Source organism: Dendrobium catenatum, unplaced genomic scaffold, assembly GCF_001605985.2.
Source record: "Dendrobium catenatum unplaced genomic scaffold, ASM160598v2 fragScaff_scaffold_621, whole genome shotgun sequence".
Lineage (NCBI taxonomy): Eukaryota > Viridiplantae > Streptophyta > Magnoliopsida > Asparagales > Orchidaceae > Dendrobium > Dendrobium catenatum.
The window spans coordinates 30,875,829-30,898,225 of record NW_021319083.1 but is presented as its reverse complement, the minus strand read 5'-3'; the positions used below and the strand labels follow the sequence as shown (position 1 = coordinate 30,898,225).

General features: G+C 32.1%; 1 protein-coding gene across 7 annotated transcripts in view; it reads right to left on the bottom strand.

The window, feature by feature from the left end:
• Positions 1–5,920, bottom strand: part of LOC110096383 (mediator of RNA polymerase II transcription subunit 13) — a 35,746-nt gene extending 29,826 nt beyond the window's left edge. The window contains exons 1-7 of one of the 7 annotated variants that reach the window (XM_028695325.1): positions 4,880–5,920; positions 4,484–4,676; positions 2,072–2,145; positions 1,839–1,978; positions 1,673–1,759; positions 1,485–1,572; positions 1,306–1,386 (exon numbers count right to left, since the gene is read on the bottom strand). In XM_028695325.1, the coding sequence (XP_028551158.1) occupies positions 1,306–1,386; positions 1,485–1,572; positions 1,673–1,759; positions 1,839–1,978; positions 2,072–2,145; positions 4,484–4,507 (494 nt within the window). In that variant the 5' untranslated portion in view covers positions 4,508–4,676; positions 4,880–5,920. Of the gene's footprint in view, positions 1–1,305; positions 1,387–1,484; positions 1,573–1,672; positions 1,760–1,838; positions 1,979–2,071; positions 2,146–4,483; positions 4,677–4,879 lie in introns of those variants that run through there. The other 6 variants (XM_020822300.2, XM_028695326.1, XM_020822298.2 and 3 more) reach the window with 6 other exon arrangements.
• Positions 5,921–22,397: the final 16,477 nt, after the last annotated feature.

Genomic DNA, 22,397 nt, shown 5'->3' with positions numbered 1-22,397 from the left:
CCCCCGCCGCCCGCCCCACTACCATTCCAACCATAACTTTGTCTCCTAAACACCCTTATTCCCATTCTCGTATGACTTCTAAACCATGTCTCCAACCCTCAAGCTCTACTAATACCACAATCATCATTATTTGTTGAAACAATGCTATCAAACATTCCTGCTTTGATTGGTGAAGGACCTATGTAAGAAACACTTAGATTTAAAATGAAAACTCAGCAATTATGTGTTAGACATACACTGCCTTTCCACTATGCTCAGTTAAGGCAGCAGCCGTAATTGCAAGCATAGTGATAAAAATGTATGGTCATACTAGCCACCAAGGCCTATTACATCATGGATGGAGACATTGTTTGATCCACAAGTCACTCAAAGGCCCCAAGATGCCCAAAGGAGATATCAACGGCCCAAAAAAATTGCAACAAAGCTCAAAGAACAAAAATAAGTGCATTTTAACCATTCCATCTAGAGGGGTGCATTATTTGGATAAAATGAAAAAAACAATAAAAAAAAAATTGATTTATTTGGTTATTTTCGTTTAATTCGATGGTTAAAATATTACTCAAATATTAATTGTAATTTTGACTTTCTTTGACATTTGAGTATTCCTTAAATTTTTAGTTTTTATAAAACCGATTAAACCAAAAAATTGAATTATATTAATTTCATCAAATATTAAATCAACAAAGCCTGTGAATCGTAAATTGTCAAGTAATAAAAAGATCAACATGGATAGTACTTATTCCACGTGCCAAAATTATAAACTTTAGCAAAGATTACTTAGTATTATTATTCATAAACATGCTCTTTAAGCTAAATGAAATTAAGTTCATAGTTATTTATATTTCAATTCATCCAAAATCGAACTAAACGGATTGAACTAAAGTTTGGTTTGGATCAATTCAATTTAAAAAATATTCTAACTGGTTCGGATTTCTAAGTTTTAGAATCAAAGCCAAACAGCTTAGCTAATCCATAAACCAAATGCAACAAAATTATCACATGCACACCCATTTTCCATCTTATCAATGATTTGTTAAGAATCAAATTAATTATATGTAAAGGGCCCAATCCTCAAAAACTTACTAAAAAACAGCATGAGACGCCTTATCATTATTGGGTCCAAAACTGAAAGAACTGCAAACTATCCAAAATAATTTGTGCATTCGTAAAATAATTCATAAAATAGAAAATTACAAGATTATAGGCCCACCTATATTGTAAAAAAAATGCTTTGGTTAGGCAATAGCATAGCACTATACGTTCAATAGGGTATACTCATTTAAGGAAGAAATTATGTCAGGAAACCTGAAGCTTTTTCCACTTGATGCAGAATGGCTTTTTGCAAAAACATCCCCAAATCTCACATAAGAAAGCCCTCTGAATGCTCTATCAAAAAAAAATAAATGAAGAGTAAGAAAATAACAAAAAATAGCATAAGACAAAACTGATAAATTGATTTTTTAAAAATGAAATGAAAAGACAACCTTTCAATCGAATTCCTGAAAGCTTGAGACAGTGCAACGGCAACCTCCTCAGAGTCTCCAGGGGCTAACCACACTCCACGTCCAACAACTTTGGACAGAGAATCAATACAGTACAAAAATTATTGAAATTTGAGAAAAAGTACGAAGATACAGAAGATTCATACACAAAATAGCCGTATATATCAAACCTCTCAATTTTGACACTGCAGCTTGAGCAGGTTCCACTAACGAAGAATGGCGTCCAGGAATAAACAACCAAAGTTTGATTTTCTCATCTGTTGATTTAACAGAATTTTAAATGGCCCTTAAAAGGTGAGATCTAGTATAATGATAAAGAATATTCTAAGGACCTACCAGGGTTGTGGACGCCCTGGGAAGGATCCCAAGGGCCAACAAAGGAATTTGTCCAAGTGCTAAGAAAGCCATCATTCTGCAACCTAAGGTGTGCTGAAATCACTGAGAAGGTAGCAGCATCTTTCTGCTCTGCTTTTGAACTTCAGAAGAAAAACTAATAGTTTGCAACTCTTTTTTATTTAATGAGAAACATCTGCCAAGATGCAAGTAGAACCAATTCTACAAGAAGATACCTTTTGTCATTCAAAGAGGTTGGATCAGGATCACTAGGAAGAAACTGAAACCATGTAATAACTTGAAATTCTCCCTGTTAAAAGGATGAAACGATATATTAATAATTGCACAAGTTCATCCAAAAGAAACAACTGTGCAATCAAAGTTAAATCAGCTTGCTTTAAGTAATCAGCTCATATAAAATATACAAGCTGCATCATCCTGCCTTACAGCCCCCTGCGACCAACATTTTTGTTGTATACACGCTGCAGCAGAAGTCAAAATAATCAATAGCTAATTTCTAATAAAAAACCAGCACTGGTTTTATGACAAAATGTGAGATACACAACAAGACCTCAATATCATGTACATTCGTCATCCCATGTGAAATTGGTGTACATAAATAGACAAGCACGCATATTTAAGCCATAGGCTACTATTCTATAATGAGTATATAGTCATTTTCATATCAGTTGTAAGAAAAAGTTTGATCCGAGATGCAAATATCAAATAAAGGAAGAACACACATCTTAATTTACACAATGACTACTAGAACGTGGAATATCATAATCTTCAAAAAGATTCAGATATGCATCAATCATCTAAAGTTCAGAATCCAATTTTTCACAAATGTTGATCAATTACCAGTTATTCATAATTATGATCAAATTAGTCTATTGACAAGTTCTGATATGATAGATCGACCTCAAAAATAATGTTAAGATATATGAAGGTAATGTCATAAACAAATAATTGCATTCAGGATAATTTTTTCTCCAAATAAAAAAATAGTTAGCTATATATGCCAATACATGTTTTTATCAAAGACATGAATATGAATATAATTTATATATATAGATGCTAATTGGACTGAACACGAGTTCATTTATATATATCCCTGAACATATGGAAGATATGTAGATGGTAGATACTTTGTCTACCATAGTTTTTCGTTCAATTAAGAAAATATTGCTACCAACTCCATCTACCTTTTATTTTCAACAAGTAAACAGTGTAACACCATACATGCTTTTAAAATTAACCATGCTGTGAACAGACTAATTTTTTAATGCAATCGGCTCCCTCAGAATGCAAGAGTTAATTGCACTTTTTTAAAATGTTTTTTATGAATCTTCGCTCTGTCTATTTGGTTGGCTCATAATATAGAAATATTAAGTACTTGGCTCTTTTTCATATTAATTTTTTTATTAATAATAAGTATAATCACTGATTTTTTTCAAATATATATCTGCTTTAATCTACTCTACCTAACACACTAGCCTGAGCAATATTTATTGTCTTTTTTTTCATATCTTTGTTTATTTTTATTCATTTACCAATTTATCTGAGCCCTCAAAGTGCTCTCTAAATACCATCTAATTGTGCTCTATAATTAATTGTATCTCAGCCATGTATTCTTGTTGTGTATGGGAAAATGATTTTGAATTGGTTGAATTCTCAAAAGACACCATCTCAAGCAAAGGCTCAATACCTGCACATGCACAACAAAGAAATATGAGCCTTCCTGAGGAATGTTCTCCGAGAAGGCAATCTAACGCTTATGTCAACATATGAATATAAGACAAGCTGACTTGAGCTTGAAGTTTTGAGATTAAACCCGTTAGAGATCTAATTTGGTTCATCAGATCTACTAAATGTGATTTTTTAAATTATTGGCGCAAGTGAACAAAACTGGATAATCGGATCTTGATGGATCCTTTAAATTAAATGCTGAACTCGTCGTATTTGTTGAAAAGATCTTTGCAAATCTTAATGTGATCCAAATAATAAAGATCAAGAGGCATTGTTACCTAATCTTGCTCTTATTACCATTCTTGGAAGCAAGTGGATCAAAATTGGCAAGCTGTATGATGTTTATGTGCTCACAGGGGAGGAATCAAAGCATCCAAGTCAAATTAATATGAATTCCATCCAACCGAACTCCTCTTCAATTATTACAGAAAAAGGATGGTTAACGTGTATTTTTCCAACTTAAAAAAACCTATTTCAGTAAACCTTAACTTTAGTTTCCAGTCAACTAACAACTCAGCAATTGTTGCAGTAGAAGTTTCCAGGGTATACCAATTCCATCTTATAGGGCCTTTTTTTTTTTTTTTTTTTTAAGGGCCTTAATAGAATAGTCTTTCTGAAGCACAGCAATGAAGGTTCTTTCACAACGATGCTCAAGCTTTCCTTGAAACATAAACCAAGTAATTTAACAATGCTCCAAAACCAAAAAAAAATAACACTTTTATATATAATCAAAATGGCATAAGAGTATGATTTTCATATCATTAAACTAGCTGTGCAATACAGACAGCCTAAATTGCAATTTATTGATCAACGAATAAAAAAAAATAAGAAATTGGGAGTCATAAAAAAAAATTGCCGCTCATATAGAAAATGCAATGACCAAAAGGATTAAAACATACAACTCTGAATATATTTGTCCACATAATTCGATTGAGCCAACCCCAACCGGAAACTTTGCAAACTTCCAAAAAGCTATCATTAATCAGCTACTCTACATCCTGCTGCCCATAAAGCAATTTTCGTGGGAGTTCATTCATTTCGCATCCGCATCCAAATGCAAGAGAAAAAGAATATGTGTCTAAGAAAAAGCACCTGCAAAGCAACAAATTGAAAATACCAAGTAAATTGAGAGCCACATGCGTGTGAACATATAGAAGCATATTACAGATACATGCTTGTGAACATAATTCCATGCACCCAGCTATCAATCTACAGCATATACAAGCATTTGTATATAGGCACACAGGCGTGCACACAGAAGTAGAGTTACTGTAGAGTATTTGAGCAGGATTTACCTTAAATCCCTCCAAACAGCAACAATGACAACTTTAATCTGATGCATTTTTGTTCATGAAATATGGTGGAGTACTGCTCTTTTATCAGTAATGTGAATGTCTCTTCTTTCTTGTTTGGTTATTATTTGGTGTTCTTGCCATTTGTGTGTGATTCTCAAAATAATTGAAGTTTTCATGAAAAAATTGAGGAAAATGTTTCTTCCACAATCCCACTCCAGCACTTTGCAGCAAAAAAAAAAACTGCTCAACTATGCAACTGTGATCTACACCAAAAAAAAATAATAATAATACCTGTCGCTCAACCAGACTCCAACGAAGAACCTTCGTGAAGATGAAATCCCAAGTGAGGCGGTTGTGAAGAAGCCTGATGCGTTTGTTTGTAGAAATAGGGCGAGCTCTCCAGTTGACGACACGGGCGGCGCGCGAAATGAATCGCTCGAAGTTAAATCCCGTTAAATCCGGCTACCCATCGGCTTCACTAAATCCCAGATTTAAGCCGTAAATCCGTAAATTCGGGATTTACCGAATCACGGGATTTAACGCGCGCACAAAAACTGTTTGGCTGGATTTAGCGTAAATCCGACATAAACCCCGCTGTAAATCCGATACCAAACAGCCCCTAAATCCTACAGAAACTTAAATCTCATTCCTTCACCATTTTTCCTAAAATTACGGATTTAATACTTTGGCGTATTTAAGGGATTAAGCCGACGAAGCTTGCAAAAGAGTAGAAAGATGTTATGTTACCTTTGCGGCGAGCTCCCTTCGCGACTTCTGATCTAACAAAAACAACTTTTTAGCTACTCTTTCAAAACTCTACTACACACGAATCCAAAGCAACGAGGAAATGACGACGAAGAAACGCAAACCCTAGACGGGCCTAAGGCTATAGGAAGAGCGTAGACATATCAAAGAAGCAAAATTATAGCAATAATAAATAGTTAATGGCAAAGAAGAACATCGTCACTCCTGCCCCAGCTTCGTCTTCGGTCATATCAGATTTTTTTTTTTTTTTTCTTTACGGACTGCAGTAATATGTGTTCTTGTGGGAAAGAGAACCATAGGTCTACAACAAAGAATATATTTATTTTTTTTATTTTAACATTAATTAATATATATATATATATATATATATATATATATATATATATTGATGTTTTGATCAATAATTTTAATTATGTTATTTTTTATATTGATAAAAGAAAAAATGTAGAACCGATTGTTATTTATTAAAAGATAAAAGAATATTTCTTTCAAATTAAATTATGGGGCATCACATAAGCATATTCATATATCACTATGAATGGTAAAAGTGGAATTCCACTGTTTGTTAGCGAGTACATTTTGATAGCCATGTGAAAGTATAAGAAATGCACATATCAAATTTTATAGTATTCAAGCTTAAGTTATATATTCTTAAAAAGTAAATTGTGATTTGTTTCTTAAAAAAAAACTTTTTTTTATATGAAATTAATATTCAAAATTATTATTTATGCATTACAAATATGGGTATTAACTTGTGTAATAGGATTTAAGTTTGCCTACTAAGTTTGTGAGTACTTTTAATGTTGGTTTAAAATATTTAAGGAAAATAAAATGCCCCAACATAGCATAGGTTGTTAGGAGTGGGCTTGATAGAAATTATCCTCCTAAGGTATTTTTGTAATTTAGTTCTAATAATTTTATGTATATAATCAATTTATGATGGATTATTTTGGAATTAGAATTTAGATGATCGTTATTTGTATTTATTATTTTGGATACTTGGTTGACTCTGGTATATTACATATTATAGTTGAGAAAACTAAGTTTGAGGATTTAATTCTTTTTTATTAAATCGTGTGGCGTGACACTTTTAATAACTAACATTTTGCGTCATAAATTATTGCGGATCTCATTACCATTTTATAGAATTTCTGTAATACCCATTGTTTTGAAACACAATGAATTGAAGTGTATGGTATGAATCCCCACATGCCTTGATTTATTTATTGATTTTCAATCCTAGAATATCTAGTTGACCTTAAATAAGTGTAAGAACTAAAACTATGAAGAGACAACTCTAGTGGAAAAATATAATGGAAGTTTTAGTTTTGCAACATTGTCCTATCTGTTCATGAGAATGATTTGGCGTAGCACTACGGTGCTAAGCTCTCGTGTTTGAGAATTTGGGAGGATCTATAATATTCTAATGGAGTGTGGTGGTTATGGAGGTGAGTGTCGTGACGCTCAACCTAAAATGATGTTTTCCTCCCTTTCCTAATTAGTTATTGGATAAGATAAAAGGAGAAGGGAGAGGAGAAGAAGGAGAGAGAAATTTAGAGGATGTAGCTCAGTTTTTGCCCATCACGCTAGTTAAGGAAATCATCGAGCATGTGGCAGAATTCTACACACTTGTCTTTGATTTCAATTATAATAATATTATAATTAAATACAGATAAAAATATTTTTTTTATTCGGTGTTTCAAGTTTTAAGTTTTTTTATATATTATAATTTGCTGTAATCAAATCATTTTAACTATAAGAAGCTAATTTTTGACTAGTTGGTTTTCTCCATGATGACTTCTGTGTATATCGAATAAATGAGACATTTTTGTGAGTCCTGATAGTTATGTGAAGGTATAATGCTCTGAATATTCTTCCAAAATTATAACTGGAAAAGAAAATGTTAAGTATGGAAGGCTCTACACATGCAATGTTTCCCTACTTTAAATATTATAGTAGTTATTTCATTATCATGCTCATTCTATTCAAATTATATAATTCATAGCATGGCATTAAGGAGTTTTGAAATCTTAAATATTACAAGTGGACTCTCTGAAATGATACAAGAGACTTAAAAATTCTATTCTAGCCTCATCCACTTTGTGTGGATGTGGGAGAAATTTTAGCCCCACTTATTGAATGTAGGTATAAGAGGTTACTCGAATCGTGCGATTCTTGAAGCATTTGGAATATTTTCTGGGAGTATTGTGACACTGAGTAGACTAGCATTGTGACATCATATCATATTAGTACTTTTTAAATAACAAAATATCTTAATATATTTGTTTAAACAATTTTTCATATGACCATTGATCGAGAAGAAAGGAAGAGAAGGGAGAGGAAAATAGGAGAGAGAAAGATGAGAGAGGTTTTGGTGGCTAAAATTCATGATTCGTCCATTAAGCATATTCAATATATTATACTGCTGCATGAGATAGACTTTTAAACCTATGTTTGTGATTTCAATTCCAATAATTTTATAGAAAGTTATCAACAAAAATGTATTTTCTCGAGTTTTATGATATTTTTATTGTATATTTTTTGATATGTTCTATAAATTGATTGAGGCTTTCCTGCCAATTGTAATAGTTATATAAAATCTTAAAATATTTATATGAATATCCCTCTAAAGTTGTAATGTGAACATGAAAATTCCAGTGAGTATAATATTATACCAATAATGTGGCTTTTCAACAGGCAATTCATACATTATTGTGCAATGCATTTAATTTAAAATTTAGTTCCTATTGCATTTGCACTGTACATAACATGTTATTGGATATATTCAAATTTGTGGAAAAATGCACTCATTGATATCTTGAGTTATGGAAACTACCCATTTATGTTCGTACTACTTTGAGTACCACGTTAGAAGTTTAAGGACATAAATTGATTGTAACATGCACTTTGATTTTGATGATAGCTCTCAGCTCTCATTGTTATTCTTTTAAAACTTTGGAAAACCAAGCAAAAAATATACCACCAGATTTCTCAATGATTTGGAGATTAAAACAACAACACTATATTTCAAGAAAATTCAAATCATTGGCTAGTTTTATTTATGACGTCTAAATATGTTATTTCTTTAACAAGTTCTTCATAAGAAATTTGCAAACAACATATCCGCCTAAAGATGTTGAGCGAGTAGTAGCAAATGAATTCTCATCTTGATTTAGAACACATGTGAGCCAAAACAACTTACTGATGAAAAGTCATTTCTATTATATCTTGCGCATGTACTTTTTTTATTAACAGTACTTAGGTTCATAGTCCCTGTAAGGAAGTTCTCTGGAAAGTTTATTTTAGTAAATATCTGGTGGTCGAAGAGACAAACAAGATTTGCTGGTTGTGATAAAGACTAAAACATGAGGAATTGTTGAGCAATAATATGTCATAGTTACTATACACCGAGAGGAAGAAATGTCAGCTTTTGGGGTCCTTCAATTGATTTTTTGGATGTTTTGTTACCTATATTTGAAACACAGTTAGAGGAAGTGGATGATGCAACAAGCACATCAAGTGAGAACAAGGAACAAACTAAGGTACATTAGGGAGTGAAAGTTTTTTTTTTTTGGTTAATAATAGTAAGTTCAAATTCAAAATTTGTTTGAATGTAGTTTTTTTATATGTAAATGCACGCAATTATCTAAACTTTAAATGTTTTTTTTTTTATGTTTAACTACAATTTTCTTATGTAGATAAGTGAAAGTTATTATGTATATACCTTATCTTAACCTTAAATCTCTTTAATATTATTGTTTACATTAACTACAAATTCCTTTAACTATAAAATTATGTTAAATGTAATATTTATCTTTATATTCTTTTTTAATATACTTTGTAAGATGAATTTAGTATTTTATTTTTCATTACGTATGGATTTAGGTGATGAGCCCCCTTTTAGATCAATCACTTAGATGTTTATTTGTGGGAAGAAATTGACCTCTAGACCTACAATATCTAGACAAACAGAGCAGAGGCAGGGATTTCCACCAGCTGCAAGAGTACCAACACATGGGGCTAACTTTTCTTCTCCTATAAACAGTAGCCCCTTATTTCTATAGCCATATCTCGCTTAATCAACCCCTTTTTACCCATATTTCCCCCCACCACCATAAAAACATTTCCATCAACCTACTCTCATCCTCCTTATCATCAACTTTATTTTTATCGACCTCCCATCCCGGCACATCATATCAGACCATTTACAGAAGATAGGGGTAGAGTATGCAACTGCCATATAAGGTAAATATTTGTACATTGAGCCTCAAGGCGATGCCTAAGTTAATATCATTAGTTGATTTTGCAATTTGATATGTTAAGAAATAAGAAATATTATATTAAATAGTAAATACAATGTTATGTGTAGGTTTAATCTCGCACGACAACCTACACACAAGATTCAGGATATCATAAAGAGTATATTTGATGCACCATACTTATCATGGAAGAAAATTTGAAAAGATGTTAGAGATACGTGGTTGAGGAAATTTTTGATAAATAATTAAGTTTTTTTAGTTTATATTTTAAAGTAATTATATACTAGTAAATTTAATTTTGAAAATTGTAACATAAATACTTTAAATGGTTTCTTGGGCATAATGCAAGGATCAAAACTAGTTTTGAAAAGAGAGGCTCTACTTTACTTAGAGATATGTTTATTAACATTAGAAAGTCTGGTGAATGCCCATTGTGGCTTGGAAGGGTTTGTATGGGGTGATCTAACCAAAGCTTGGGTAACCCCTAAGTTCACTAAGAAAATAGAGGAAAAAAAATAGAGCATTAACATTGGTGGTTTAGGAAGCTCTCTCCACAGTCCACACAATGGTTCAGTGTCTTATATTGATCATAGACAATGAATGATAAATAACTCATCCTATTTCACATATATATTAATTATTTTAACTATGTTCTCTTGTAGAAAGAGGTACTTGGTCGGGAGACTACAACATTAGAGTTACACGAACTGTCACACTCTTGGATTTATATTGGAATAATTACACATGTAGTTTATTTTAACCATTTAACTAGATGTTACCAATGAACAATGGAAAGAAATAAGATTACATTTTTATCTTATTCGAAGCCTAATATCATAAATAACTCATCCTATACATTTATTAAAATATGTAAAATCACGTAATGAGCACATAGCCCAACAAAATAACTAAAAACTTATAACTGAAACCAATACAAGATAAAGGAGAATAATATGCTTTAAATCATATAAGAAAATATATACATTTTTGTATATATTGATTATCAATATCAATTTATAATTTATCATATCTCAATCCATTACATCATCAATCACAATATCAAGAATATTTAATAGTATTAATGCTAGTAATAATATTAGTATCATGATCAATAATGCTAAATAGAGTTAATAATAAAAAATAATACTAGTGTCATCATGACATCAATATAGTATTTGTAACAGTATCGATATCACTATTTAGATATTCAATGAATGTATCTTAAGAGTATCTTATTCCTGCACTTATGACTCTCAATTAATTATCCCTTATAAATCTCAATCAATATTCTCCTTATAACTCCTCTTGAATCATGTCAATCAATCGCCCATACTTCTTATAACTCCCAATCAATCTTTAGTTCCATATGACTCCCAATCAGTGAATCATATGGATCAGTAGGTTATCATGTTGATATATCATATCACATATATGAAATCATTTAACACTTTATTTTAAATGCAATAAGATCATATTAAATCATTCAGAATTATTAAATTTATAATATATCAAAACTTGCATTGTGAAAGCTTATGAAATCAAGAGATAATATATATTTTTTAGATTAATGAGATATAAACTTTGTAGAAATTAAAATAATTGAAAATAGAAGTAAGAGATTATTCACTTATAATGAATAACATAAAATTTGTAACATGAATAATTGATAAATATGATCCAAAGACTTTTCTCTCTCCTCTCTCTTCTTCCCATCTTTCAATTTCTAACAAAGCAACCAAGTGAGAGAGTTGGTGGGGTGAGACTATATATATAGAGGGTGTACCTCTGCATTATTCAGTGATAGTGGAGTTGATGATATCATCAGCGAGAGGGTGGATGCTCTCACGAAGGATATATAGGAGATGAGATAAATATAAGTAAACATACTGACAGAAACAAACTAAGATGCAGAAAGAGCTACGATCATACCTAAGCCAAAATCGAAAGAAGAAGGGTTATCAACCTGATCTTGAGTATGATGGGAGAAAAGAGACCGAAGATGATTAGAATAGTTTTTTACATATATTAAAAGACGTTATAAGTATTTTCTTTAAGTTTTTAATGTTTTTAGATACTTTATTATGAATGTGTGCAAGGATGACATGTTTGTGACAATTATTTTGTTGAGTTGAACATATTTTGTTTTGATTACATTTGATAGTTTGTTTGATTTATGTTTTGAACGATTTGAAATATATTATCATTAGCATTGATGTAGTATGATGGAATGTTTCTTGGAATATATTTGTATAAATTATTGTAGCATGTATTATTTTAATTGTTTAAGTGAAACAAATAAGGGATGCTATATTTTTTTAGCATGCTATAGATTTGCGATGGAATTTCTGTCGAAAACCCTCGATAGGAGTATATATATATATATATATGATTTTTAGTGATGCAAATTTTAAGTTTTTCTAACATAGCACTTTTTAATATAATCATTAATTGTAAGCTAAAATTGCATGCAAAAAGTTCACTAAAGTTTTCAATTTTGATTTTTATATGATTTAATGATAATTTAAGTAAATTATAATAAAAACAAAGTCATTAATTGAATTTGTGGCCTAATAATTGAGGTCACTGCATATAAATAAGAGGTTTTGGGTTTGATTCCTTCCATCAACATATTTTGTGATATTATTTGCATAATTTTGATTTTGAAATAAGCTGATTTGGGTTTCTCGTTTATTCTTATTGTTGAGCCCTTGAGTTATTATAAACAAAATTTTAAGTTTTAATATAATATGAGTTTTTATTGATGGGTTAGTGGGGGCTCGTGCCCCTAGAGCCTCCACTGTAGATCTGCTAATGAGCATAAGTACTTATAATATTAATAGTGTTAGCATCAATAATAATATTTAAAGCTATAATTTTATATGCAATTCTATTAATTTCTATAAAATTATCATTTAAACTCTTATCTCCAATCACACTTATACTATCTCCATTATGACTCCTACTTGAATACCATAATTTAAATCATAAACTATCAATCTCTTTAGCCTTAAAGATCTCAAAGTGATTCGATGAGCATGGTTGTATAAGGAATCAATGGCTTGCTGTTATTTAAGCTAGAATAATGGGCAACTACATATCTTTTGATTTCATCAAATACTTGTTAACTTGCCTTATCTCATTCAAACACTGATAATATGCTACTAAACTATCTGACACAAATAATGTGCTCGTACCCTACGAATAACTATGAAGTCACTCAGATAAAATAAGAATCAACCATTCATACTTTGATAAACTCCATTAATTTTTATTATATCAAATTATACTTTTTTCCAAAAGAACAAGAAGCCTAATTAGGCTCTACTCAAGCCCTCAAGGCGATGAAGTGAGATATCCAATTATTGCAAGAATACAAATTATTCATATAAATAAATATCAGGAATTTTCAGGGTGTTCTCCGCAAAGTAACACCAATGGCAATGAATGATAAATATTTGCATCTCGGCTCCCCGATCATCTTTACATAATTCTCCCGCCCATTCGTTTGGCGCGAACCTGCAATGGCCAAAAGAAAGTTAGGCGGAGCGGGACAGAGGAGATACGCTATCCCCAAAGTAGGTCCCCGCCGGCAATCAGCAGAGTCAGCCGAGACATTAGCTGGCCTTTTCAGTCGCAGGCGAAATGCGGTGCTTGGTCTGCCTTCGTCCGCCCCGAAGAAGGCAAGCGATCCAATCCTTCATTGCCCCCTTCCCTTCCTCCTTTGAGTTTTTGGTATTATGAATTCCTTTTCGGTCTGAAGTAGACCGAGAACGATTTTTTTTGTTTCTCGGTTCTTTCTTACGGAATCGATTATAGAAATGTTTATCTGATTGATTGTCATCTGACGGACAGCCATCATATTCATCCAAAGAACAATCGTCATCCAGCGGAGAATCATCATCACCCGAGGTTATTGACGACGATGTGTATCGCTGTGGGTTTAACACGGATTCGTACGGCGAGCTCAAGGCAAACGATATCTTCCCTTCAATTTTCTTGATATGAGCCGCTGAAATGAGTTATTGTTCCTGACATGATTTCTGAGGTTTGAATGATTTTCCTCGTCTTTTTGCAACCCTCAGTGCACTCTTGATGGCGCGGATGTTATCGACGAGAGTTCATCTGGCAGATTCAAGGCAAGAATATCGTTACTTAACCACTTTCTTCTTGAAAACCAATTCATGTATGTGAACTCCTTTGATATGTGTTAATGTTTCAGCACTTTCTAAAATACGCTTGTTTGTGTCTAATCGTTAGGAAATAGTGATACGACTCATTTTGCCACTCTTAAAAAAACCATAGAACATGTATGATGTGCAGATGAGGCAAAAATTCAAGAAAGCAGCCAATTAGCCTTTTGTTAGAATAATTGTCAGTGTAATTCTTTGTCAATTATTCTTTATTTTTTACAATTACGCCATGTGGTTCAATTCTGCTTTTAATGGAGTCAAAATGGTGCTGGCAACCTTTTCTTGAACATTGAATTGATAGAATTACCCGACAACTTCATGATCGCTGCTTAGAATACCGTAAACCCTTATTTTCTTCTTTCTTTTTTTGTTATTGAATAAAACTGAAAAATGTACACTATGAATGCTAGAAGTTTGAGTTAAGGGAAATGAACAAGTGACTGGGCATTTCATGTTGCAATTTCTTTCCCTTCAAATTTATCCAATAAGCTTAAAGTAATCACATTGGCTAGTTGATGGAGACAATCAGCTGATTTCTATGACTCAATCGCATTGAAATCGTTGCTACGCATTAATTATTGTTTAGGATAAATTGCTTCAGTTCTTCATTTTGATTGTGTTGATGATCTTTAATGTCATGTTTATGATAGATTTGCTATTTGTTGCTGTATTTTTTGCAATATATCTATTGTGTGCCTATGTAAATGAAACTTAAGGGCTCTTCTGTAACAAAAAACCCTTAAGGCCCATTTGATTGTTAAACTGGATAATTCTTATTTAATAAATAGTTTTTGGATGTTTGATTTTCATCGGATACCATCTCCATCTTAGAACCCGTGCCTATGTTTTTATTGAAAACGGCTTCCCATTCGATGACTTTATAAACTCCTTTAACTCCTTATGTTCTCCTTTTCCCTCTTTCTTATATATGTTCCTAGGATTTGACTTGAGAAATTATCTCTTCTCATTCTTCTAAGACACATCTAAGCTGTTTCAGGGTGCCAAAAGCATGCTAACATCTCCATATTTTTTCCTATAAACCAAAATTTTGGAGGTCTAAATTCAAGGTTATTTGGCGCAACGTCTCATCATTTCTTTAGTTATGAGAAATCTCTTAAGTAAAATAAATTGAACGTGTAAGCATCAAAGTGCATTTTGATATAATATTGAAAATTTATTAGGAAATATGTTGCATGTTAGATATCATATTGATAGAGAGAGAGTTTTATGTACTTGTTTTGCATGAAGATCCAACACACATAAATAAAAAGAATAGTGCAAAAGATACAATATTTTTAACGTGAAAAAGACTAATAAGGGACAAAACTAAGGGGCCTAACTCATTTGAAATAATCCAACAATTGGGTAAGTTATAGAAATATGCTCTTCTACACACTTGGAAAAAATGAGATTATCAAAGAGATACTTATTTAGTCTTTTATTGTTGTAGTAGAAATAGTGAAGGGAAGATGGTGATAGTCAGATGATATTAATCATGCAACAGTGGTTGGATGATGGCGGTCAAATGACAACGGTCGGTCAATGGTGGTTTGGTGATAATAGCCAAACAACGATGGTAGGATCATGGTGAATGAACTATATGGCTAGACAAAGATGGTCAAATAGTGATGGTTAGGCAATGGTGTTTAGACGATATTGGTTGGGTGATTGTGGGCTGGCGATGACAATTAGACAATGGTGGAGGTTGGTGGTGATCTTGGGCATTGAACGTTGGTTAGAGCTCTAGAGTTCTTCAAATCTCCTTGCTATCTCCAATGTCAAGCCTAGGTCCCTTTTAGGTGGAGAATGCGGGATTTTTTATAGTATTTAGGGAGTATTTTTTGATAAATTTTGTCAAACTTTCATTAAATTCCATTGGATGAGCCATATTGACTTCTTTAATCACATACTCACTACAGGAAAACAGCTCATTTCCGACAGAATTTCCGACGGAATAAAATTCGTCACAAATTCCGGCAAATTTTCCGGCGGATTTCCGACGGATTTTTTTCAACGAATTCCTGAGAAAATTTTTGACTGGTTTTCCGACGAATTTTTTCTGAAGGCATTTTTGACGGAATTTCCGGCGGATTTCTGACGGAATTAAAAAGGCGGGTTGGGGCAGGTCCATGCGGGCAGGCGGGTTGGGGCGAGTTGCATTCGGTCGGGCGGGTTGTGTCCACGGGACAACGGGCGGGCTGTGGCTGGGGTGGAGCGCGGATGGGGGGAGCAGCAGGAGCAATGGCTCATTGCTCCTGCGCTTAAAAATGTTTTAGAAAGATTTTTTTTTTTTTAAAATTTTTCCTGGCATTCCGGCGCATAAAAATTTTGACGGAAATATTTTTCCAGCGGAAATTCCGTCGGAAATTCGCCGGAAATGTTTTCGGCGAATTATTTTATGCCAGAAGTCCTTTTACGACGCGCGTGAAACCGGCGAAAATATTTCCGCTGGAAATGCAATTTTCTGACGGATTTTGGCCATTTTTCAACGAAAATGGCCGCCGAAAAGTGACGTTTTTCCTGTAGTGTCTGTTTAGTTAACATTTAATCGTCTTAATTATCATGGAATTGAATGAGGGCTTGTTGGATTAATCTTGTTGAGATGCTCAATTTGGAGGTTGTTTGGCCCTTTAAAGAATGTCATTAAGTCTTTTACCATACTTCATGAGTTTGATTGTGATCATATTGATTCAAATCAGCTCATCTTTGGTGTTAGATTCATCTTGTTAAGATGTTTAGTTTGATCATAAGTTTCTAGAAAATGGAGTTCATATAATCTTGAATTAATTCTGAAAGTTTATAATTTAAATATTGCCAAGATTCATGCTTGATCGAATGGATTTTTCTGTGGCTTATCTAACTTTAAAGTTTGACATATTCATTTGAGAGCAGTTCTAATATGTGAGACCTCTAGAAATTTACTAAGGGAATAAAGACATGAAGCTATCATGCTAAATTGGATAATATCTCAATATCAAAAGTTCAAGCTATTACAAATGGTATTAGACCAATATTTTAACTAAAAGATGAAAACTAAGTGTTATATAAGTCAAAGTGCTATATTATGGTATCCACTTTTAGAACAAATGGGGCCTATCTCTAGAATCCTATTTGCCAATTAGATGCTTCTAGGCCTTGTAAGAAAATTCACGAGGATGCTAATTACTATAGTGGGAGACACTGTGAAATATTTTAAGTTGAATGAATCTAAACTCTTAAATATCTTGATGTTTTTTTGTGTAATGGTTAAAACTTCATTTGAAACTCTTGGAGTTAAGCTTGCTTGTATGAGAGCACTCTTAATGTGATTTTGAGAAATTACCTAAAGGGAACAAAACCCTGAGTCATTAAATCAAAATAGGTAATATCTCTTATTAGTTATAGTTTGGGCTATTAAAATTTTTGCTCCTTGAACATCCAAAATATTTTACTAACATGAATTTCCCAATTGGGCCGATGACTAAAAATGACCCAAAGCTGCTAAAAAAACCCTCTTTTCACTCCAAAATCTCTCTCTCTCTCTCTCTCTCTCTCTCTCTCTCTCTCTCCCCTTGTGGCATACAACGATTGAACAAAATGAATCGAACAATGATTTTATTTTAATTTAAATTGCAGTTAATGGCCTAGCACCGCAACAATATTAGTTCATTTTTCCAAAAAATAAGCAACACTATAACGCTGTAATGTTACTATTTGGCACCTGATAGCGTAACAACGTCTAGGCGCTTACACATCCAACATTATGGCATTCTAACAATAACATTTATTAGATTTTGTTAAAATTTAATTTAGACATTTGGGACTCATTCTAGAACTCATGCAATATTTTTCAAGCATTAAAACACTTCTAAACACATTCAAATGGGTTAAAAACTCAAAATTTTAAATATTTATTTTTTTTCCAATGGGGTCAGAATAGGTCAATCTAGATTTTGAACATGGAGGCATCACATAATATGAATTATTATATTATAGATAAAAAAGCTAATCTCCTCTCAACGACTTGAGTGGAGAAGATGGGGTGAGTTTCTTTAATAATAACGAAGAGAAAACACAAGAAGGCAAGGAACAATGAGATAATAGAGAGGATAGAACGATAAGGCTTACAACTATAAGGCTCTCGACTAATGAATGAGTTGTGAGGGAGTAATAAATGAGAAAGAGAAGCATCACTATGGTGCCTCGACTGAAGAAGATGAGCACTTGGCAGTTCAAAAGAATGAAGAAGCCCTAAATGCGAGTTGAGGCAATGAAGGGCCCAAGTTTCATGTTTATTGTGGGTTATGGATGGGTGATTGAACAATCCCCATGAATGAGAAGAACGAAGGCAGTTGGGGTTGGGGAACAATTGGTCTGATTTGATTTGTTACTCATGATTTATCACACTATTTTTGTTGATATTTTTTAAACATAGAAAATGAGACATGTGGAACTAATGGTCTATTTGGGATAGTGTTTTCATTTCTCTGTTGTATAAATTGTTTTTTCCATTTCATTTGAGTTTTGCTTTCTTCATTTTAATAATTTTTGTGCCCGGAAGTTGTTTTTACAACCATATCTGTTGTAGTGCGGTTGTTGTAGTATAGTTGTCTAAGTTTTTTAAAAATGAAAATATTTATTATATCCATAACACTTATCAAAAGTTACATTTCATATAATAGCTTTATAAATAACTTTTCTAAAAGCTGAAGTCTCTCCAAATGGATAGTTATTTAAATTTTATTTTGTCAAAAATTTTTGGAAGACGGTGCACCCTGGTAACATGGGGACATGGTGCTTGGAAATATGGGACGTGATTAATGGATAAGTAAAACATGGTTTGAAATAATTTCATATATATGTAATAACATAATACACCATAGTAAACATAGATAGGAAAAGTAAAGTTTCATTTCATTATCGTGAATTAAAATAATTGTACATTAATAATGTGGGAATAATTGTCATGCCCCATAATTTAAGGGAAGAATTGCACTTAATCTCATCTATCTCCTCTTTAAATTTTGATGGATCATAGCCAACTAAATATCCAAAATTCAAGAGAATTTATAAACATCCATTCACATTGCATTTCATATATTATCCAAAAGAATCATATACATTAATCTAGTACAAATTTCCAATTAATCTAAAATAAACATGACTAATTAGATTATCAAAAGAATACCTTAAAAATGGATGTACCTAGGTCGGTCCTTTACTTTATCAATTTCTACTCTACTTTGACTTTATTTTACCTTTTTCTTAAATAGCATATGAATATGTAGCATGATCAACTACTTATTTTGTAGGCATTCTGAAATCTTATTTAAGCGTTCAATATCCCAAGTTAAAAATAAATAAAAGTGAATAGTAAGCTTTACAATTTAACTAAAGTAACATGATAGTTATATAAGATTATACTTATAATAGTGTTGACAATACATGAGCTTGTAAGTTCATTAACTTGCTCAATTTTGAACTTATATGCATCAACATTATGAACTTTCATTCAACTTGCATTTTACTTGAAAGGAACTTGCATATATTAACCATATGAACTTTCATTCAACTTATACTTGACTTCAGGGTGGAACACATGTCTTGTATGTAATTTATACAAAACATTATTCATGCACATGTCTTGATACATGCTTCGAACTCCACTTTCACTTATACATTCAATTGGTTATTCTCAAATCTATTCAAGATATATGCATACATGCTTGATTCCTCTTATAACGCTACCTAACCATCTCACTTATGTTAAGTCAGATGGAGGAATATATGTGTAATGACCCAATTAGGCTAGGCTGATTCAACCGAACCGACCAACCTCCTAATAAAAGACACGACCCCGTATGGGGGTCGATTTTTTCGTGAAACAGAGAACGGAGAGCAGAGGGGGCGGATGACCGAACTCACATGTAGTGGATTTGGTGGATTTTCTTAAGCCATTTTTAGCAAACGATCGCGTTGGAGGGTAAGATTAAACAACTCATTTTCGTTCCTATTGTTATAGAAGTAAGGGTTTGAGAGAAACGACGGTGGGAGAGAGGAACAATTTTGAAGGAAATAGAGAAAAAAGTTTGTTTTCTCAAATCTTTTATAAATTGTTCCAAATATTTTCTCTAATTAGTGTAAACATTTATTTGATGATAAGGAAGACAATTGGAAATTTGTGAGGGAGAAAGATGAAAATTTTTGGGATTTGGAAGATCCCCTTGTTGTAAGTAAAATGTATTTCATATATTTTTTTGCGTAGATTTTTTTTATTATTAAAGCATAATTGTTTTATGAAAATTTATATTGTTTAAATTCTTAGAAAATTTAAGAAAATTTAGAAGGGAAGTGACCAAGTTAAAGGAGTTGGGTTCTTAAAAAAAAAATTCAATAAGAAATTGAACTTGTTACGAGGTATGGAAGAAATTCAATATTTGTTGACTTATTCAAATTGAGAATTAATATTAATTAATTCGTTCTATTCTTGTGAACAATTAAAGCCTTCCAAACTCCACGAGTATTGGAAGAAGAAATAAAGTGGGTAAATCATTGTTATGTTTAGACATTTATTGTTGAACTTTTATTTACCGTTGAATTTCTATTTAACAATTTTCTAAGTAATTGATTTACTTATCTTGTTATGTTATCATATGAAAGGAATCTCAAATGCATATGTGAGTATAGAATTTTGACATTAATAAATTCAAATACCTGGTATTAGGGAACAAATAATATTATGATGATAAATGTATATGTAAAGGAAATGGTATGTATGAAAACCATTTCATATGATAACATAACATTATGGTACTAGTTGGGGATGCCGTACTCGTGCACGTAAAAAGGAAAATGTCATAGAAAAGGGAAAAAGGAAATAAATGGAAAATGTTGTACCTTTGGGTACATTGAGACGGTGCTCCTGTACAAATTAAATGGGAAAATGAAATATTATAGTTCAAAATGCTTTAAAATATTTTAAAAGAAAATGATCGGAGATGTATAAATTATCAAAATAAATGAAATAAGGTTAAGAAACATTAGGATGCATATTAAAGAGTATTATATTGATTATTTTAATTGTTACCAACTTAGTTTACTATGTAAACTCATTCCTTTAATTAAATGTTTTAGGTAAATCTCCAAAGATCTAGAAATGACAGAAATGTAAGAGTTCGTTTACAGAAGGCGATGTGCAAATGACAACAAGTAAATTTTAATTTGGGTATTAGTGGCTCTTCAATACAGATAAGAAAGTAGTGTAATGTTTAATGAATTTTACCGTCCGACTTTTAGTTTCTGCTTCGTTAAATCGAGCATCCGGGCCGGGTCGTGACAATATGAACATAAACATCTAAGGACCCTTATAAATCAACTTGTATATCACTTGATTTTCTCCTACATTTATCATATTTGTCATGTGAATATGCATTGTATCAAATGAATATGAAAACATTGACACGTTTAACATTTATAAATGACATTTAATATAATGCATAATTGCATTGAAGTGACACATGTATGATAATTTTAGTAACCTACATGAGGTAGAATATGTACACATATTTCATAATGACATTTCAAAAAATCATTCGTAGGGGCATTTATAACATCATTTTGGGTTTTTATTATTTCGTAGCACTTTGTATTAAATCAACACAAGTACTAAAACATGTGAAAATTCATATATTTAAAACCAATCATTGAATTTTTTAGTTTTACATGTCAAAATGTTAGAATAGTGTACTCTACAATATACCAAAATTTATATGCGAAAAATTTCTTAATCTTATTTAAATCAAATTAAACTCCATATCTTTCATCCAAATTTCCCAAATTGAAAACTAAAGTGGGGAAATATAAGCATACATTCAGCTACATAATTTCTTCAATTGGCTCGACGAACGTATATTGCTTCGTCACCTCCAAAACCTAGCTTTTATTTCCTCTCTTAATTTCTTATCCTTTGACCCCTCTTGAGGCTTTAGCGAATGAGGAAATAAATGTTTAGGGGGAAAATACTTTTTAGATATTTATATATAAATCTTAAAATTTGCCTAGCGCCACGACACCTGCCACAACTCCGCAACACTTTACATGAATATTTCAGAACCTTTAAATAGAGAGTTTGGCGTTGTAATGCCCACTTCTAGCACCACAACAATCCCAAGCACTTGCCCCTAACTAGATAAGGCAACTTCACTACATACAACATTGCAGTGCTCTTAAGGAGCCTTCACATGTAACATTTTTCTCTTTTCTAACTCGACTACATATTCGCTTGGACTTAGTTAAACATATGGTAACTTAAAATTTCTAAAACAT